The 16,418-nt window shown below is 37.7% G+C and overlaps 1 protein-coding gene across 1 annotated transcript in view; it reads right to left on the bottom strand.

Annotated features, from left to right (window-relative positions):
- Nucleotides 1-1,581: 1,581 nt before the first annotated feature.
- The window catches only part of LOC140140796 (transcription cofactor vestigial-like protein 3), a 31,937-nt gene continuing 17,100 nt past the window's right edge, over nt 1,582-16,418 (bottom strand). Inside the window, exons 5-7 of the mRNA XM_072162554.1 lie at nt 10,649-10,754; nt 9,298-9,653; nt 1,582-1,900 (exon numbers count right to left, since the gene is read on the bottom strand). Of these exons, the coding sequence (XP_072018655.1) occupies nt 1,845-1,900; nt 9,298-9,653; nt 10,649-10,754 (518 nt within the window). The 3' untranslated portion in view covers nt 1,582-1,844. The remainder of the gene's footprint in view (nt 1,901-9,297; nt 9,654-10,648; nt 10,755-16,418) is intronic.

The raw sequence follows: 16,418 nt of genomic DNA, 5'->3' as shown, positions 1-16,418 counted from the left end.
CGGGTGGCTATGTTCCCCCGGAATTCGAATATGATGATGGGTCTTATTTGGGAACCTACGGCGTACCGGTAAAAGGGCATTTCGGAACTGCAAACGGCCAAAAATTAAGGGTCTCTCTTGGCCTTCTGCTTGAAAATCGCCTGGAAAATCCACAAATGTGATAGAGCTGAAATTATCCAAATCAAAGGCCTTTCAGCGCTATGTTTGAGTAAAATTCAAGGGTCTTTCGGAGCTGCGTGGTCCAAAAACACTTTTCCGGGGGAACATGTGGTAATTTGTGTTAAGCTCCGGGCCGGGAAATACAAGTTCGCCCCTTCCCTGAACTTAAAGGTGATTGGCTCGTCCAACAAAGCTATCCTGGTCGTTTTCATTTTTTCTTGACGTACGCGTAAATTCCAAACGGTACCAAAATTCCACCATACGAAGTAACTCCATTCATTAGAAGCTATTAGAGCTGTAAAAAGTTGAAAGTTTGAAACAGTTAATTGGCTAGTATTTGCAACATCCAACATCAAACTGTTCGTTTTTGTCCTTTTACCACAATCATTGTGATGCGTTTTGATTCAGTAGACTACCCAGCAAATACGTTTCTCAGAAAACGTTTAAATGTCGGTTTTATATAAAGGGTATAAAAACGTTTTAATAACATTCATAAACATTTTTGAAAACTTTATGCAAAACATTCTAACAGAATGTTATTTAACTGTTGACAAAATATTTTACATAAATGTTTGCCCAGAATATTTTACAATAACGTTTTAAAAACGTATTCATGATCTTTATTATAACCCGACATTTAATGTTATTAAAACGTTTTTCGCAAATCACTGTAAGCTACTGTAGTTCTAATTGTTAATGTCATCATTCTTATCTTATCATTCAACAATACATGTTACATGTATAGACGAATCCAACGAGCCAAGTCATGGTCAGGATTTGGTCGGCCATATTTGGGTACCCGCATGTACCGAACAGGTGTTGTGAGTACCCAATTGGGTGGATTAAACCTGCTTAAAATTCGATGTTAGATTCTTTTGTGTTGTAAACTGTCATCATTCTTTTGTCTACGTGTTAGGGTGATAGAATGCAGTTTATAATACCCTTCAAGGCCGCATCATCCCACATTTTAGGTGGGGTACCCGTCGCGACTAATGGCTGCCATTGAGGAGCAGGAATGCGTGAAATTGGATTCGTCTATACAATTCAAGCTGGTGAATGTGACTCAAAACCAGGTACATCGGCAAAAACTGGCAAAGGTAACTCTAGAAAAAGGTAACTCAAAATGTAGCACGAAGTTTTATCACGAAGTAGTTGAACAATGTTTTGTTTTCTGGAAAATCAGTGCTCTGTGCACATGGACTATTTCTATTTCTGTAACAAGAACATGGATAACCTTCTCTATAATTTCAAAAGGGTGTTGTCACAATCTGGAAATTTGCAATAACCATAGCTTGTCAGTGTTTGTCAGCTTGGTATGCCCCCTCCATGGAATCATGTCAGAGCATGATCATGGCATTGGCAACCAATCTTCTGGACGATGAACAGGCTGTATTACAGTATTATATAGTAAAGATTGCGATCCAGACACACAGGCCTACTACCGCCCTCACAAGATGCCAAGTCTGCCTTGAAGCTCTATCGTCACAGAGGGCGGCATCAAAGTTTTCACGACGCTCACGCTAATTTTCGTTTTCCAAGCCACAAGCTGACAAAGCGGACATATATAATGTGCGATCGCTGCCATAATTGACGAAATCGACATACGGACTGTTCCTTGATTGTCAAGTCTCTAGTCATCCGTCGGCTAACGACTCAAACATCGCACCTGGAGTAGAATGGCACCATCAAAACCAATAGAGATCTTTGCTAGTATCTTGTGCGTCTACTGCTGATGTACTGGCTAAAAATAAAAATAAACAAACAAAGTAATTAATCATAATGATAATCAAGTCTTGATTTTGAATAAGCTGAAAAGCGATGGTAAAAGCCAGATAAATCGTACGAGAATGTCCTTCTATGGACCGAACAAATAAAAGTGTGTAAATTCCGGTAAGGCGACGAAAGAAACCCTGTTCTACCGTCCCGACTGACCCAGTATTTGCGCCAGTTTTGGATATTTTTTTAAAATAAATTTATTTTGCTAATGCAATGCACGAAGCAGGCCGGAACGCGAACAGTATACCACACCATAAATGCCGCAATGAAGCACCGCGTACCGGTGGAGGGGGTGGGGCAACCTTTGGCTCACCATGGATCCCCTATAGGATCAGTGGAACTTCTGGTCTCCACTTAAAACCCACCCAGCCACTTCCCTGGATATACCAAAATCACTGAAAAGGTAGGCCTACCCCAAGCCGTGGCACATTCCCCGTACACCTTGTCACCTTCAACCAGTAAGAACCCCCTACCGGGCGTTCGCGGGTGATTATATGTCCACGGTTTATCAGAGGATACCGGGAACAAATCCACGTTTGCTGCACAAACTCGTCCTATACACATCCCCTATACACGCCCTCAAGTGTAACCAATTGTGTAACGTCTAATTTAACATTTTAACTTGCCAAAAATAATTGACGTATCACTTGATGTCCCGAACTTGGAGATTTTAAAGTATTACCTCATGATTAGGCTTATAAAAAGAAGGATTTAGGTGTTACCAAGAAAGTGTATACGACATGTCATGAACGGCAATTGGCTAACACACCATGTTCTTTGAGCTTCTTTGTTCAGAAAATTGGAATCGTTTTGTCGGCAATTACACTTCGGCACTTTGGCTTCATTACGAATCACTTCGTGATTTATATATGGTCTCTTACTCTCTTTCATAAAACCGTATTTTCTTTGACTGCTTGCGAAAGGATTATTGGCACCAATGATCCAGCAAAAAAAAAACCGTTTTGCAGACAACGTTGTCGGGTTATAAAGTGTATAGAACACTTAAACACCCCCCCCCTCAAAAAAAAAATCACCAAATGCCCAAAACGTCCCCCTTTTTTTACCCCAAAAGTTCTATTTTCGAGCGTAGCGAGCGCAAAAATAGGGGATTCTTATGCCTTCATTTAAATGTTATTAAATCGTTTGGAATAAATAAAACTAAAACATGTTTATAACACGTTACATTTTTGTCTTTTCTGGGTATGACTGTTCGTATTTCTTTCTTTCTTTCTTTCTTTCTTTCTTTCTTTCTTTCTTTCTTTCTTTCTTTCTTTCTTTCTTTCTTTCTTTCTTTCTTTCTTTCTTTCTTTCTTTCTTTCTTTCTTTCTTTCTTTCTTTCTTTCTTTCTTTCTTTCTTTCTTTCTTTCTTTCTTTCTTTCTTTCTTTCTTTCTTTCTTTCTTTCTTTCTTTCTTTATTTATTTATTTATTTATTTATTTATTTATTTATTTATTTATTTATTTATTTATTTATTTATTTATTTATTTATTTATTTATTTATTTTAATTTAATTTAATTTAATTTTATTTGTTTTTTATTTATTTAATTATTTCTTATTTATTTATTTAGACAAAAAAATGTGAATAAATAAACCCCATACAGATGGACCTGTACTGTATATACGTAAGTTAATGACCTTAAACAGCTCGTTTGTTTTAGACCGTTAAGTGGCAATTTGTAAAAGCTCATTCATCCACGACACCTTTTGAAGTTATGCGAAAACACGTGTCCATGGTGTGTTTTGGTGTTAGTCTTAATAATATGTTGTCATTCCTGACACGATTTGTTACACTTCAAGTGTTAAGACAATTCCTTCAATTATTTGCCGCTCTTTGGCGTGGACGTCTGCGCTTTATATTAGCGGGAAGGACTTACAGACTTAAATGTTTCGATGAAATGTCTTAAGAGCAGCGGCGTATAACGACTTTGTACTTTTCTACTTTCCCCAGATTAATTTAGCAAAATCAACTAGGCCCTATAATCAGTCGTGTGTATACAGGTGGTTCAACGGACTTCAGTAATTTAAAGATTTCTAAACTTCTTATTAAACACTCAAATTGGGGCTTTCATCAATGAAGCGTAGAAAAAAGTTATAGGGAATTGCGCTTATATTCGCCACTTGCACGGTTCCGCCATTATGCACTATGTGCGGGGAGAGCCTCGAACTGGCAGCATACATGAATGGGAATTGAACCAGTCATATAACATTCTGTGTAAGGTTACGTAATTCTTCCTTTCATGTATGCTGCCAGTTCGAGGCTCTCCCGCATATAGTGCATAATGGCGGAACCGTGCAAGTGGCGAATACAGAACTGAGTGGCGCGGCGTACTATTAGCATGTTTAAAAAGACTTGAAATGATGCTTAAAACATGCTCAAGTGTTCAAGCTTGGATTGGCGAATATATGTTTAAATTTGTGTAATATTAATAGTGGTTCTCGGTAGCTTGTACGACAAAATGCAAATACGTCTATAAAAAAAAATATAACACAACATCCACAGTAATCATGGGGTATACGATCTCTTGCAGTTCTGAGATGCTTCGATAGACGTTCAAATGTCCTGGTAAAATCGGAACATGTTCGTCTAAATTGTAGTGCTTAGAACTGGCACTGTCGATCTTATAGTAGACCGGGTAGTAGACCCCTTATGTATAAACCAAAACTTGACCACTTGAGTGCACACATGCCCACCTCACAGTATAAGTTTGGGGTCTCCAAATTTTGGGCTGGCCCAGGGCCCAAAAAAGGTAAATCCAGCCCCACTAAGAGTGATAGGTTACCAAACTTAATGGACAGTGGAAGGAAACAGTGCCGCTGAGAGCCATTACGGCATGTACGGGCGGGCCCGGGGGTAAAATGAAGACTCGGTCCCCTTTTTGCGGGGCCCTTTGCTTTGCTTTTATGGGCCCATTAAGGTATGCTTTCTTTATATTTACGGGTCACCACCCCTAGCAGTAACGTAGCCAGCAGGGGAGGGGGGGGGGGCAGAGTGCCCCCCTGACAAAAAATGAAAGAAAAAAGTGCCCCCCTGACGAAAAATAAAAGAGAAAATCAGGAGGGCAAAGGAAAAGAAAAAGGGCAAGGAGCCATTTTCTACCAAAAATACAACTTTTGCGCGCTACTCGCGCACATTGTAAAAATAAAGCCCGTTCTATCCTGATAATGGGCAAAAATAGTGTAAAATACCAAATTATTTCGCGCTACACGCGCACATCATCCCAATAAAGCCTTTTGTCTTTATGTATTGTATGATGCAACTGTAATTTTTTTCGTCTGTGCCCCCGAAATTTTATTTTGCCCCCCCCCCCACCAAAAAAGCTGGCTACGCCCCTGACCCCTAGAACCCCGGGGCTGGGGTATACGCATCCCTAACCCTCTTGTCGGCGGCACTGGAAGGAAAACAATTATTTGACGAATTGCATTTGAACGTAAATGGTATAAGACAGAAAATATCTAGGCTATACATAAAGTTTTCAGGACTCATCCAATGATTTTTGGCAAGACATTATGATTGACGTGAAGCAAGTAACACGTCGTCACCAAATCCATGTTGAGTATTTATTATGACATTTGAATCTCTATACAAATGGTCCGTTTGTTAGTGAATCGTAGAGATTTTGGCGCCTAAATTGATCCCTAGCTTGACAGATATCCTGGCTGACACAATTTAGGGATCGCTTCCCTTTCGTAGGATTTCAAAATGTAAAAACAAACTTATTAAAAAAACTTAATTGTTTCCTTATCCCACTCATCAGACCCCTGCACTAAAACGCTCAAAATATTATAAGCCATTGAGGGTGGTCTTAACAACCCTCGAGTTATGCAAACTTTTAGGTCTCATAACTGCTAAATTGTTGGTCTAAAGTAAATAAAAGTATATGACTTGATGAATCCACTGCACTACTTTTGGGCCCGGGGGTACTCAAGTTTGGTTTTGGTAGGGACGTGCACAGGGGTTGATGTACATAGACCGCTTGATCACTTGTTCAAAAAAGTTCAAAAAAAGATAACTAAGTCGAAGCCAACCAATTTGCATGTACTATGAACGATAATTGTACAAGGATTACTTGGCGACTTCAAAATTTGAAGAAAAAAATCGACTTCGGCTTAAAAATCCGGTAAAACTTGAACATTTATGAAAATTAAGGTCAAAATCCAAGATGGCGGCCGTAAAGTGAAAATTGTCAGAAGAAGAAAACTAAATCGAAGCCAAGCCACATGATAGGTAATTGCATACAGATTAATTGGGGAAATTAAAAAATGAAGAAAAAATTGGTCTTTGGTTTCAAAATGCACAAAATGGCAAAAATCCAAAATGGCGGATATACGAATAAATGATCAGGGTCAACACCTGTGCGTGCCGCTGAGAATTTGAAAGTGGACCATAAATATACCAATTTTTCAAGAAATTTGGACCCATTGATATACCAAAAGTCAAAATTTTCGGCCGAATTTTAACCCAAATTGTCTTAGTTTTTACAAATTGTCGGGAAAATTTTGACAATTTTGGCTAGATTAAGGAAAAAATTGGGCTACTCTCCGAAAAAATTGAGAGAATTTTGAAAAAAGGACCCATTCATATACCAAAATAGGCTTTGAAAAAGGGGTCATTGATATACCAAATGGCTGAAAATGCTACCCATATTTGCGGCACGTCCCCGTATAGTCATTTGTACTGAGTACCCCCCCGGGCTTTTGGGCCCTGCTTTCAGAGGGGATGTGTCAGCAAGTTCGCGCTCGCAATGGCGCAGCAAATTAACCAAAGACGATTATAGTTCTGAAGCTGAATTTATACTTCATCGCTGATTTTGAGCCTATATATGAGGTAGAGCGCTTTTTGTTGCGTTGGCAAAACCTCGCTGCCTCATTAGTCAAAATATACCAATCGCTCATCGCTCAGCGATGGAGTATAAATTCAGCATTACATCTTCTCCGTATTAACCAATAGTAGCATATTATAGATTCTCGCTTTTAAAGGTTCCAGGTTCAACTGAGTATAAAACGGACATTACAAACTTCAACTTTACTCTATTAATTGCTCGAACAAATTAGACATGACACGGTGTGGAAAAGGGAAAAAATCGCAAAAATTGCTAGGAATTTCTGTCGAGACGGTTCGAGCTATCGCATGGCGGTGTTCATTGCCAATTCATATGGGCCGATTACCCCGATTACCGTGAAGATTATCTAGTGATGAGAGAGCAGACATCGAATAGTGACGGCAGCATTGTTTGTTTAAAATAGAGGCCAGGAAATTATCTCTTTCCTAGATCCTGTCGTGATAAGGATATACGGAGAGTATAGAAAAAGAGTTCTTCACTTAGAAAAAAAGTTCTTTACTATGGTGTATTTAGAACCCTCAAGAGAAAATGGTTCTTGAAAGGTAAAATACCCCCCAAAATGGTCGTTTCTGACCTTTCCAGAACCTTTTTCAGATCTAAAATCATGAAAATTGTTCTTTATAGATTTCCAGAGTCCTTTGTGGTTCTGCATAGAACCACTTAAGGTTCTATTATACATAAGACAGCTTAAGCGACCTTTTCAGATTATACTTGGAACCTTTTTCTCTAAAGAGTATAGTGCCCGATTGTAGTGCCCGAATTGTGTAGTTCTGTCATAAACAATCCACTTTTCTCTGAGCAATATAAGGGATATCTGCATGGGAAAATGGTCTTTTGAAACCGTGTTATTATCCAACGCCCGATACTATAGTTTGACACAAAACCGAACTTCAAAATGCTAGCATAAAACGAATTTTCAGCAAAATCATACGGGGGCACTCAACTTTAGAAATGGTGGTACAGATTTTTGCTAAAAATGAAATTTGGGAATATACGGTAGCTTTTAGAATTTAGGTTGCCGATGATATTCTGATAATATTCGATTTAGCCGATTAACCGAATAAATAGAATTATCGGTAAAAAAAACCCATGCACCTTAATCAGATATCATGTGCATCTTGCTTTTTTTCACATCAAATAAAGATTAATCGCAAAGAAAAATCTGCAAAACTTAATCTTTGATAATTTGCATGGCTTGTATAATTATACATAATGTATTACTAGTAGTATACAAGTTTTTTCAAAAATAAACTTTGTCTCGAGTTTCTTGATTTCAAAAATTGAGCTCCCTTAATGACAAATTGGTCTGGTGATAGGTATAGGGGATATGATATGTCCAAACTATTATGTTGATAAGTTTTATACAAAATAATCACAATTTTGAGAGTAGTTAATGTATATCCCGGTCGCGGTATAGTATTACGATGCCATTTTGCTGCTTCGCATACTTTTTAAAAAGACAAAATAGATAAAGACATTAAAGGGAAGGTATTCACTCGCTTGAAAACAGCAACGTAGAGAGTGCTAGGCCCATTCTAACATTACACCAAAATCGTATTTTGAGCAAATATAACTATTCCATTTGAGATCGCAAAGCGTTTGCAAACGCACTTTCTTTGATATTACAAAATATATGGCAAATTGTCGATGGCTGTAACAATATCGTCACCACGAGAAAGGCATTTGAAATTCCAGGTTTGAAATGCTCGGCATTTACATGGTTGACTGCAATAGGTGTCAATCGGGGTAAGCAGCGTAGTACGCAAAGCACGCGACCAACCCAGGGCTAAATCATCTCAAGCTCGCGACATAACTTAATAGGATAGGTACACATACCACGCGAGTTTTGAACATTTTCAACAGTTCAGCACAGAGGTAAATCGTTTACTTACACCACAATGATGTTTCTGGTATTTGGAAATGAAAGAAACGCGGGTGAAATGTTTGGTATTTTCACCCACAGTGTTGCAATTCCACAATGCCAGGTATTTCAAATTAAACAAACATATTCACGAGTTTCAAATTGTGAGGTTTCTGATACAAGGCACTTGTTTAACAAACACTTAGCAACAATCTGCCCCATGCATGTTATACAGTATGTGTGCAATTTTAGTATTTTCCAATAAGCTGAAAACTATTTCGGCGATGTTTTATAGAAGTAATTCATAGACACCATATTTAAAAGGGGATTGTTGGGGAACAGAGCAATAACACTCGAAATCTAGTCACCGTGAGTGGAGGTACAAACGTGGAATATCGGAATAAAATGATGAACATTGAATTCGATACAGAGATGAATTAAATTATTGAATGGATCTAAACTGCATGGGATATATAAATTGTTAAAGAAAGGCAAGCGGAAAATACTGGAATGGGACAATATTGCTATTTTTATACGAAAAAAAGATTTGAAGAAAGAATTCTAGGTAAGATTACTTAGACAGAGAGCTATATTTGCATGGAGAGAAGTGCTGCTATATGGTCATAAAGTATAACATTAGATTTGAAGAAAACTTCTTACCCGTTTCGATACCGTAACTTTGCGGATTAGTTGTCGATCCATGTGCCGAATACGTTGCCGGCCAATCCGTTGCACTCTTTGGGTAGTCGCACTGGCTCGGCATTGTGGGTAATCGTCCCGGTCTAACAGGCGGTTGAATTAGCAAGGAACTATATCTTGGATTAAAAGCGCTCGATGGAGACATTCCGTAGCTTAAATCATGGATCGAGCGATGGGAATATGTGCCTTGCGATGAGCTGAAGGGGTAGTGATGCCAATGATCTGTGGCGGCCGCTGCTGCCGCGGCGGACCGGTGGTGTAAGGAGGAGGAGTAGCTATCGCCAAAGATACTATCGTGATGCATACCGTGTGTGAAACTGTAAAGGTAAACAAAACAAACAAACAAACAAACAAACAAATCATGATATTGCTAATTACAATTATTAAATAACAGTTTATTTTTTTATCGTACAGGTAGACATAGATTGATTAAATTCCATTTGATTATCGTAGGGGCCAGAATGATAGGCCTACTGCGCACAACTGCATGAGACGAAAATACCCGTTTCGTCTCAGGCGCACTTAAAACAAAGGTCATTTTAAATCTAATATATAAACCTAAATTACAAAATAAAAGTGGTTGATAGATGAAGAATTTTGTTCTGCATATTTAACACCTCATTCGGTACGATGCGACTTTATTTCCCTAACTTATAGCAATTTGAATAAAAAAGGAGCTTTTCAAAAGTGACACAAATTTACAATGACTTTACCGGTTTCCCTCGAAGCACGCAGATATTAAACACATACAACAAATGGGTATAAAAAACAGTTGATAGTTGTAAATACATTTTTAAATAATAAAATAACATACTAAATAAGAATTAAGGTCTATTGCAGTTGCGCGCTTAGTGACTGGACAGGGTTGAAATATTGGTGATCCGTGTGGTGGAAAAACTACCTTGCACAATGTACGCCCTGTGCTTCATTTAATTAACACCGTTGATCGAATGGGACCAAAGTTTATAGCTCCAAGTTTTCACATTATTTTGCTATAACATGACAGTATATGACGTCATACGCAAAATACTATTTTGCTGTCGAACTGCTGTTGCTGTTGTACTGGTGTTTTGTACTGTTGGGATTGTCGTACTGTTCTTGATAAAATTATATTACTACTGTAATTCTGTTGGTATATACTGCATGTTGTTGTTGTCGTACTTGTACTATTGTTGTTGCTGTACTTGATATTACTGTCCTAATGTTATTGCTGTCGTACTGTTGCTGCTGTGAACTGTTTTTTTATATTTTGTTGTTGTTATGTTTTTTTGGGTTTTTTTGCATATATGTTATTTGTAGGTATGCAACTTACCTTGTTGACGAGGTAGGGTAACCGACACTATTGCTGTTATTACTGTTGTTTACATAGTTACTGTTCCAGAAAGATGGCGGGAAATTTCGTTGACACATCGGAGGCACTATATTATATAGAAAAACAAAATGTATTTTAAATCTCGTGAAGACATTATATGACAAATGTATGACATCCCTGCGAAAGCGTTAAATATTTCAAAATGTGTATTCAAATTATCATTTACCTGCAGCTATTTCTTATTTATGTGATTAATTTGTTAAAAATCGGGTCAAGAAAGCAGCAAAACTGAATAAATACTGTGACAAATTTGTCTCAGATCAAATAAAGTGAGGTATCTCCATGTTTGGTACTATACCATAAAAACACGATAGTTAGCACATGTGCTTATACTATCAAGCGCTTTTGAAACATGCAAACATGAAGAGCCCCATCAAGTTTTAAGGGTTTTGAGCAAATCATCAATACACATAGATATACAAACAAGTAAACCTGAAAATTTGTGTCTCAACACCTTTAGCTCACTAAAGCGCCGGACTTTGGTATACAATTTCATGTTTTCAAAAGCGCTCGATAGAGCACACATGCTAACTATCGAGTTTTTATAGAGTTTTTATACGGTGCACAAACCAATATAAAAGAGTCATGCCGTCTTACGAAAGAGGGGAAGGGGTGGGTTGCGAATGCCAATTAAGATGCATGCTGTCATAGGCGGCGGGGGCCGAGGTGTCCCTAAATTTTTCCATGTGAGTTTAGACTCCCTCTCCCCCACTAAAAATCCTAATAGAAGAAATAATAAACCAACAATTATTGACCTGTGCGTCTTCCTTTTTAGCTCCGGAGCACCGTGTTGGACAAATTAATAGTGTAAACGTGTTAATGCGAATTTTACGATGTTGTGTTGACCCACTTGATTTCTGGTTTGGTAGAGACTGGGAGGGGGAGGGTACCGGATGGGGATCATCTACGTAACCAACCTATGATTTATACATTAAGTTTAAAACACGGCTTCGATAAGAAAGGGCAACGTTTTCATGTCAGCAAAAATAGCCCGAAAAAGTAAATTTTACATGTTTTAGCATGTTTAGGGGCATGAAGCAAAGGTCCACATTTTGGAAAAACCTCATCTCTGGCTGTTTTCTATCTTTCTTTCCACGCCGCTCTCTCAAAAGGGAAGATGAAACGGAACACTGATATCATCCAACTAACATTTAAAAAACATATTTGATATTAGCATCACTTTAACTCCAATCTCTATATGATTAATGTCATGGCCTACTTAAATGTATAGGAAGGGGCATGATATGACCTCTCGACCCAGCTCGGAAGTACGACTTCATGTTTTATGTCAACCTATGCATAACGTAGCAAGTTTTGGATGTTTTTATGGGCCATCGGGGGCGACAGCGAAAGTAGGACGGCTTTGGGAGGGGTAAAACATTCGTAGAATTTGCTGTTATGTCTGGTAGAGTTGTTCTACATGTCGTCTTGGTTTTGTCAAACACGGATAAGCAGGAACATACAATGATTGTCACCTTTAGCCTGTTTTATATAGTTAGGATTTCAATTTCTAAGTCTGCAAAAGACAAAAGAAGGCGGGTCCTCAATTAGCGCTATTATAGTAGATTGTATATGATGTATAATACATTTTTATTGATAAAAAACCACGCAACTTCCAATCTCCGGCTTCCAATACAAAAATTATTTTCAGCATATCAAGTGGGGGATAGCCTACTTTAGAATAGCGCTCGCCACCGGTACCCCAGTCAAAATGCTAACCATATAGGCCTACTCTCCAACTCATAAACATAAAACCTGTAAACCTAATCCTATACTGACCCTACTATAAATAGGGTAATCAATTAACTATCAGCAATGGCTCAAGACCGATGTAGCTGGAGGAAACTTGTAGTCGTCTGCTCCGCAGCCGAACGATAATGATGATCAGGACCTCAGATTCGACGAGAATCACATAATCGATTCTCCTATCCTAAGGGAGTGTTCAGAAATACTTTGGTGGGGGGGGGCTGGTAAAAGGGAGGGGGGCCAAAAAGTTTTGGACCTTAAAAGAGGGGGGGGACCAAAAGTTTTAGGTGGTAGGAAAGGGGGGACAAAAAGTTTTCCCCTTCAAAACCTGAATTTTCGCGCTTTGCGCGCATTGAGAGCCTCTATATCACTTTTAACATGGACAAAGTTTGGGTTTTCAGTGCTTTTGTTTGAAAAAATGATGGCACTTAGTGTACACATATCAATTAATTATATAACGTTAAAGATGATCAGCAACATGCAACATCTGGGTTGGTATAAGAAATACTGGCACTTTTATCATAAAATTTTATATCTCTTCAAAGTAGTTACAAATATGAATATGTACCAATCCGGGTACCAATCTGATCAAAATACAACTAAATCAAGAAAATATTGCAAATAAATTGGATTTCTTTGCACGTAATTTGCACACTTCAGTTTACTATTTCTCCTTGCAAAATTATTTTGTATACATAGGCCCATGGTTAGATTTACCATAGGACAGAGTGGGCACAGGCCCAGGTACCACGGTCTTTGGGGACCAAAACTGATACCCGTGTACATTTGCGTGACCAAATTAATCTCACACTTGACCATTTAGCTTTTTGCATAAATTAGTTCCAATTTTAAAAATATTTGACCATTCAAGCTTCAATATGGCCAAATTTTTATTTGCGCGGCTCGCGCGCATTTGTACTAGGCCTATCATAATAGCCACGGATCCAAATTATGCTGATGTGCCTATGAACCTCCAAATAAATCCTCTATTTCATTTATCCCTGTTAAATCAGATAAACACCCTGATTTGGGACAAATCTAAAGTAAGTATAAAATGAAAAATTCCTTGTGTTGTGCTTCTATTTCATGCGCAATTGTTCCACAAAAAAAAAAAAAAAAATTTGCCTCCCTCAATGACATGTGACCCAGATACCACACCACTGGAAACAACACTAGGGGCCCTATTAGTATTAAGTATGTTTGTTATATGATAATGGGGGGGGGGGGTCAAAAAAGTTTTGTCTGTCAAAAGAGGGGGGGCAAAAAAGTTTAGCGGTCCATCGAGGGGGGGGGGGGGGGCAAAAAGTTTTTGAGGGAAATATTTGAGTTAGACCAGCCCCCCCTACCAAAGTATTAATGAACACTCCCTAATGATTCTTGTAAAAAGTTGTTGCGAGAATCAACTTCTTTCATTGAATCATGCAGTAAGTAAAGCGACTCCAATGTTTTTTGATTCTCACAAACTGGAATGAAACCGAGGCCCTAGTGATAATAGCGGTAAATCTTGTGTTGTGATGTAGGCTATATTATTACTTAAAAGGGCATTTTGTGATCCACAGCATCATCCCCCACTTTTCTCATAAAATGTTGAGATTTTTAATACACTGTAGGGCCTATAAACGTAACATAGGCTGGCTACATATATGTTTATGAACAAAATATTTCTTACAGATGATTTCGTTTAGCAAAAATATCGTGAAATTTGAATTATGTTCTGGTATACTAGAACGAAATTACAACACCGTCATGGAGCAGTTAAATACATATTTAAACTCAAACGGGAAAATCGAAATCAACTGAAATTTTGAGAATAAGCTGTTTCTACTGAAAAAGTCATAAAAAGAGGATAGGATGATCACGAAATACTCCTTTAATTGTGCGGAGTTCTCATTTCCTAAAAAACGAAAGAAACTGCAGAGAAGCGAAACAAAATGACAGCCTGACACTTGCGGTATAACCAAAACCCCAAATGTTTCATAACCTATATGTGTTAGAACAGTTGCGTAAAACTTGACCCAACCCTGGGTACAATATAAATAACCCTTTTGTTGGGTAAAATATCACTCTTTTGTTGGGTATCTATTTAAACTTATTCTTTGGTACAGATGTCACCCTTTTGTTGGGCAATTAGTTATAACTATTCTAACTTATCCTCACCCAAAATAAGTTAAAATAGTTAAAATTACCCAACAACCCCAGAAATAAAATAACACAACAAAAGGGTGATACCAAAGAATAAGTTTAAATAGTTACCCAACAAAAGAGTAACATTTTACCCAACAAAAGGGTTGTTCATATGGCACCCAGGGTTGGGCAAAGTTTTAAAATCTATGGTTTTACCCAACCGCCCCAACCGTCTATATCAGTGATATACACGGGCATATTTACTGCGATTGAGGAGGTATAAATAAATTGTTGTGTGGGATAGTTTATGACCCGGAATATAACGTTAGTCTGGCCTACTTTCTAGTTTACATCTGAAATGAAATAATATATTATGTGAATGAAGCATGATTCATGTGTCATTAATGTTTAGCAACTGTTCGTTTCATGTCTCTCTGGTATACCAAAAAAAAAAAAAAAAAAACTATGCCAAAAGGCCAGAGGCACTTTTTACATTTTCATATACGATAGAAAAGTCGCGCCTTGTTTTGCACCTACAAAATACAGCAATGTTTTATTTTTTATTTTGTTTAAAATCTTCATTTTACATTGTTTTAAAGTGTTGTGCATTTCATAACATCCATCGCTTGCCATTAGATATGCCTTGCTATATCTTCTTTGTTTGTTCATGTCTTTTTGTTTGACATATTTTCCATATTTTACCATTGGGCTATTTCAGAAAATAAGTGCACATCACATCACCCTTAGAGGAGTGAGGAATTTGGCCCTCAGTATAGAAACACGCAGAAAGAAATGTCCGGATCCCGGGGGCCCGGATTTCCAAGTCTGCTTTCTGAGAACGACTGGAATTCCAGTTGCTAATCTCGCTTGATAAAGCTTGGAAATCCATGAAGGAAACATCATGGAGATCTCAAATGAGCTCTCAATTTGAGGATTTCTGATTTTAAACTTTTTTTTTTTTTTTTTTTTTTTTTTTTTTTTTGCTTTTGGGCACTTCAAAAGTCTGGATTTCTAACAGCTATAGCCCATTCTTTGTTCAATCAAACAAAAGAAACAAATTAAGACAAAACTAAAAAACAAAGCAGCAACAATTGGTAATTAATAATTATAAACAGTATCGACTATGCCATAAATTAATTCAGCACTCAATCAGACACGGGTGTTAAAATTATCAGAAAATAATAATGTTTGAATTTCGTGACATTTTGTGCAAAATCGATCTACTTCCGGCTACAAATGTGCAAATTTAACACAAATCACCTGTAGCACATCAGTTTGTCATGTTTTTTGATGAGACAAATATTAACCATGTAATATAGATGAGTTATAGTTCTGTTATTGTGACTGTTTTCATCAACTCCCAGTCCCAACGCGCAAATTTCATCATCAAAGAAAATGATGTGACCCACATGGTGAATCCATATCAATCTCAATCGGGTTCGGGCCCATTTTAGGCCACATGACATAGCAAATGGGCTTTTCCAGAAAATAAGTGCACACCCCCTATAGAAAAGTAAATTTTTAATCAAAGAAATGTCTGGATTTCCAAGTCTGCTTTCTGAAAACAACTGAAATTCCAGTTGTCAATGTTGCTTGAAAAAGCGTGGAAATCCAATTAAATGAAGGAAAAATCACGGAAATGTCTAAAATGAGCTCTCAAATTCAGGATTTTTTACTTGAACTAGTTTTCTGCTGGATTTTTTCGCCTTTGGACACTTAAAAAGTCTGGATTTCCAACAATCATGACTGGACAAAAAGTCTGGATATTCGAACTCCTCTATAGGGGGTGTGCGTCTATTTTCTGGAATAGCCCAATAGCATTTATGCGCTTAGATCTGGA

This window comes from Amphiura filiformis, chromosome 19, assembly GCF_039555335.1.
Source record: "Amphiura filiformis chromosome 19, Afil_fr2py, whole genome shotgun sequence".
NCBI classification, from domain to species: domain Eukaryota; kingdom Metazoa; phylum Echinodermata; class Ophiuroidea; order Amphilepidida; family Amphiuridae; genus Amphiura; species Amphiura filiformis.
The sequence above is the reverse complement of the archived record's forward strand: the minus strand, read 5'-3'. Positions and strand labels throughout refer to the sequence as shown.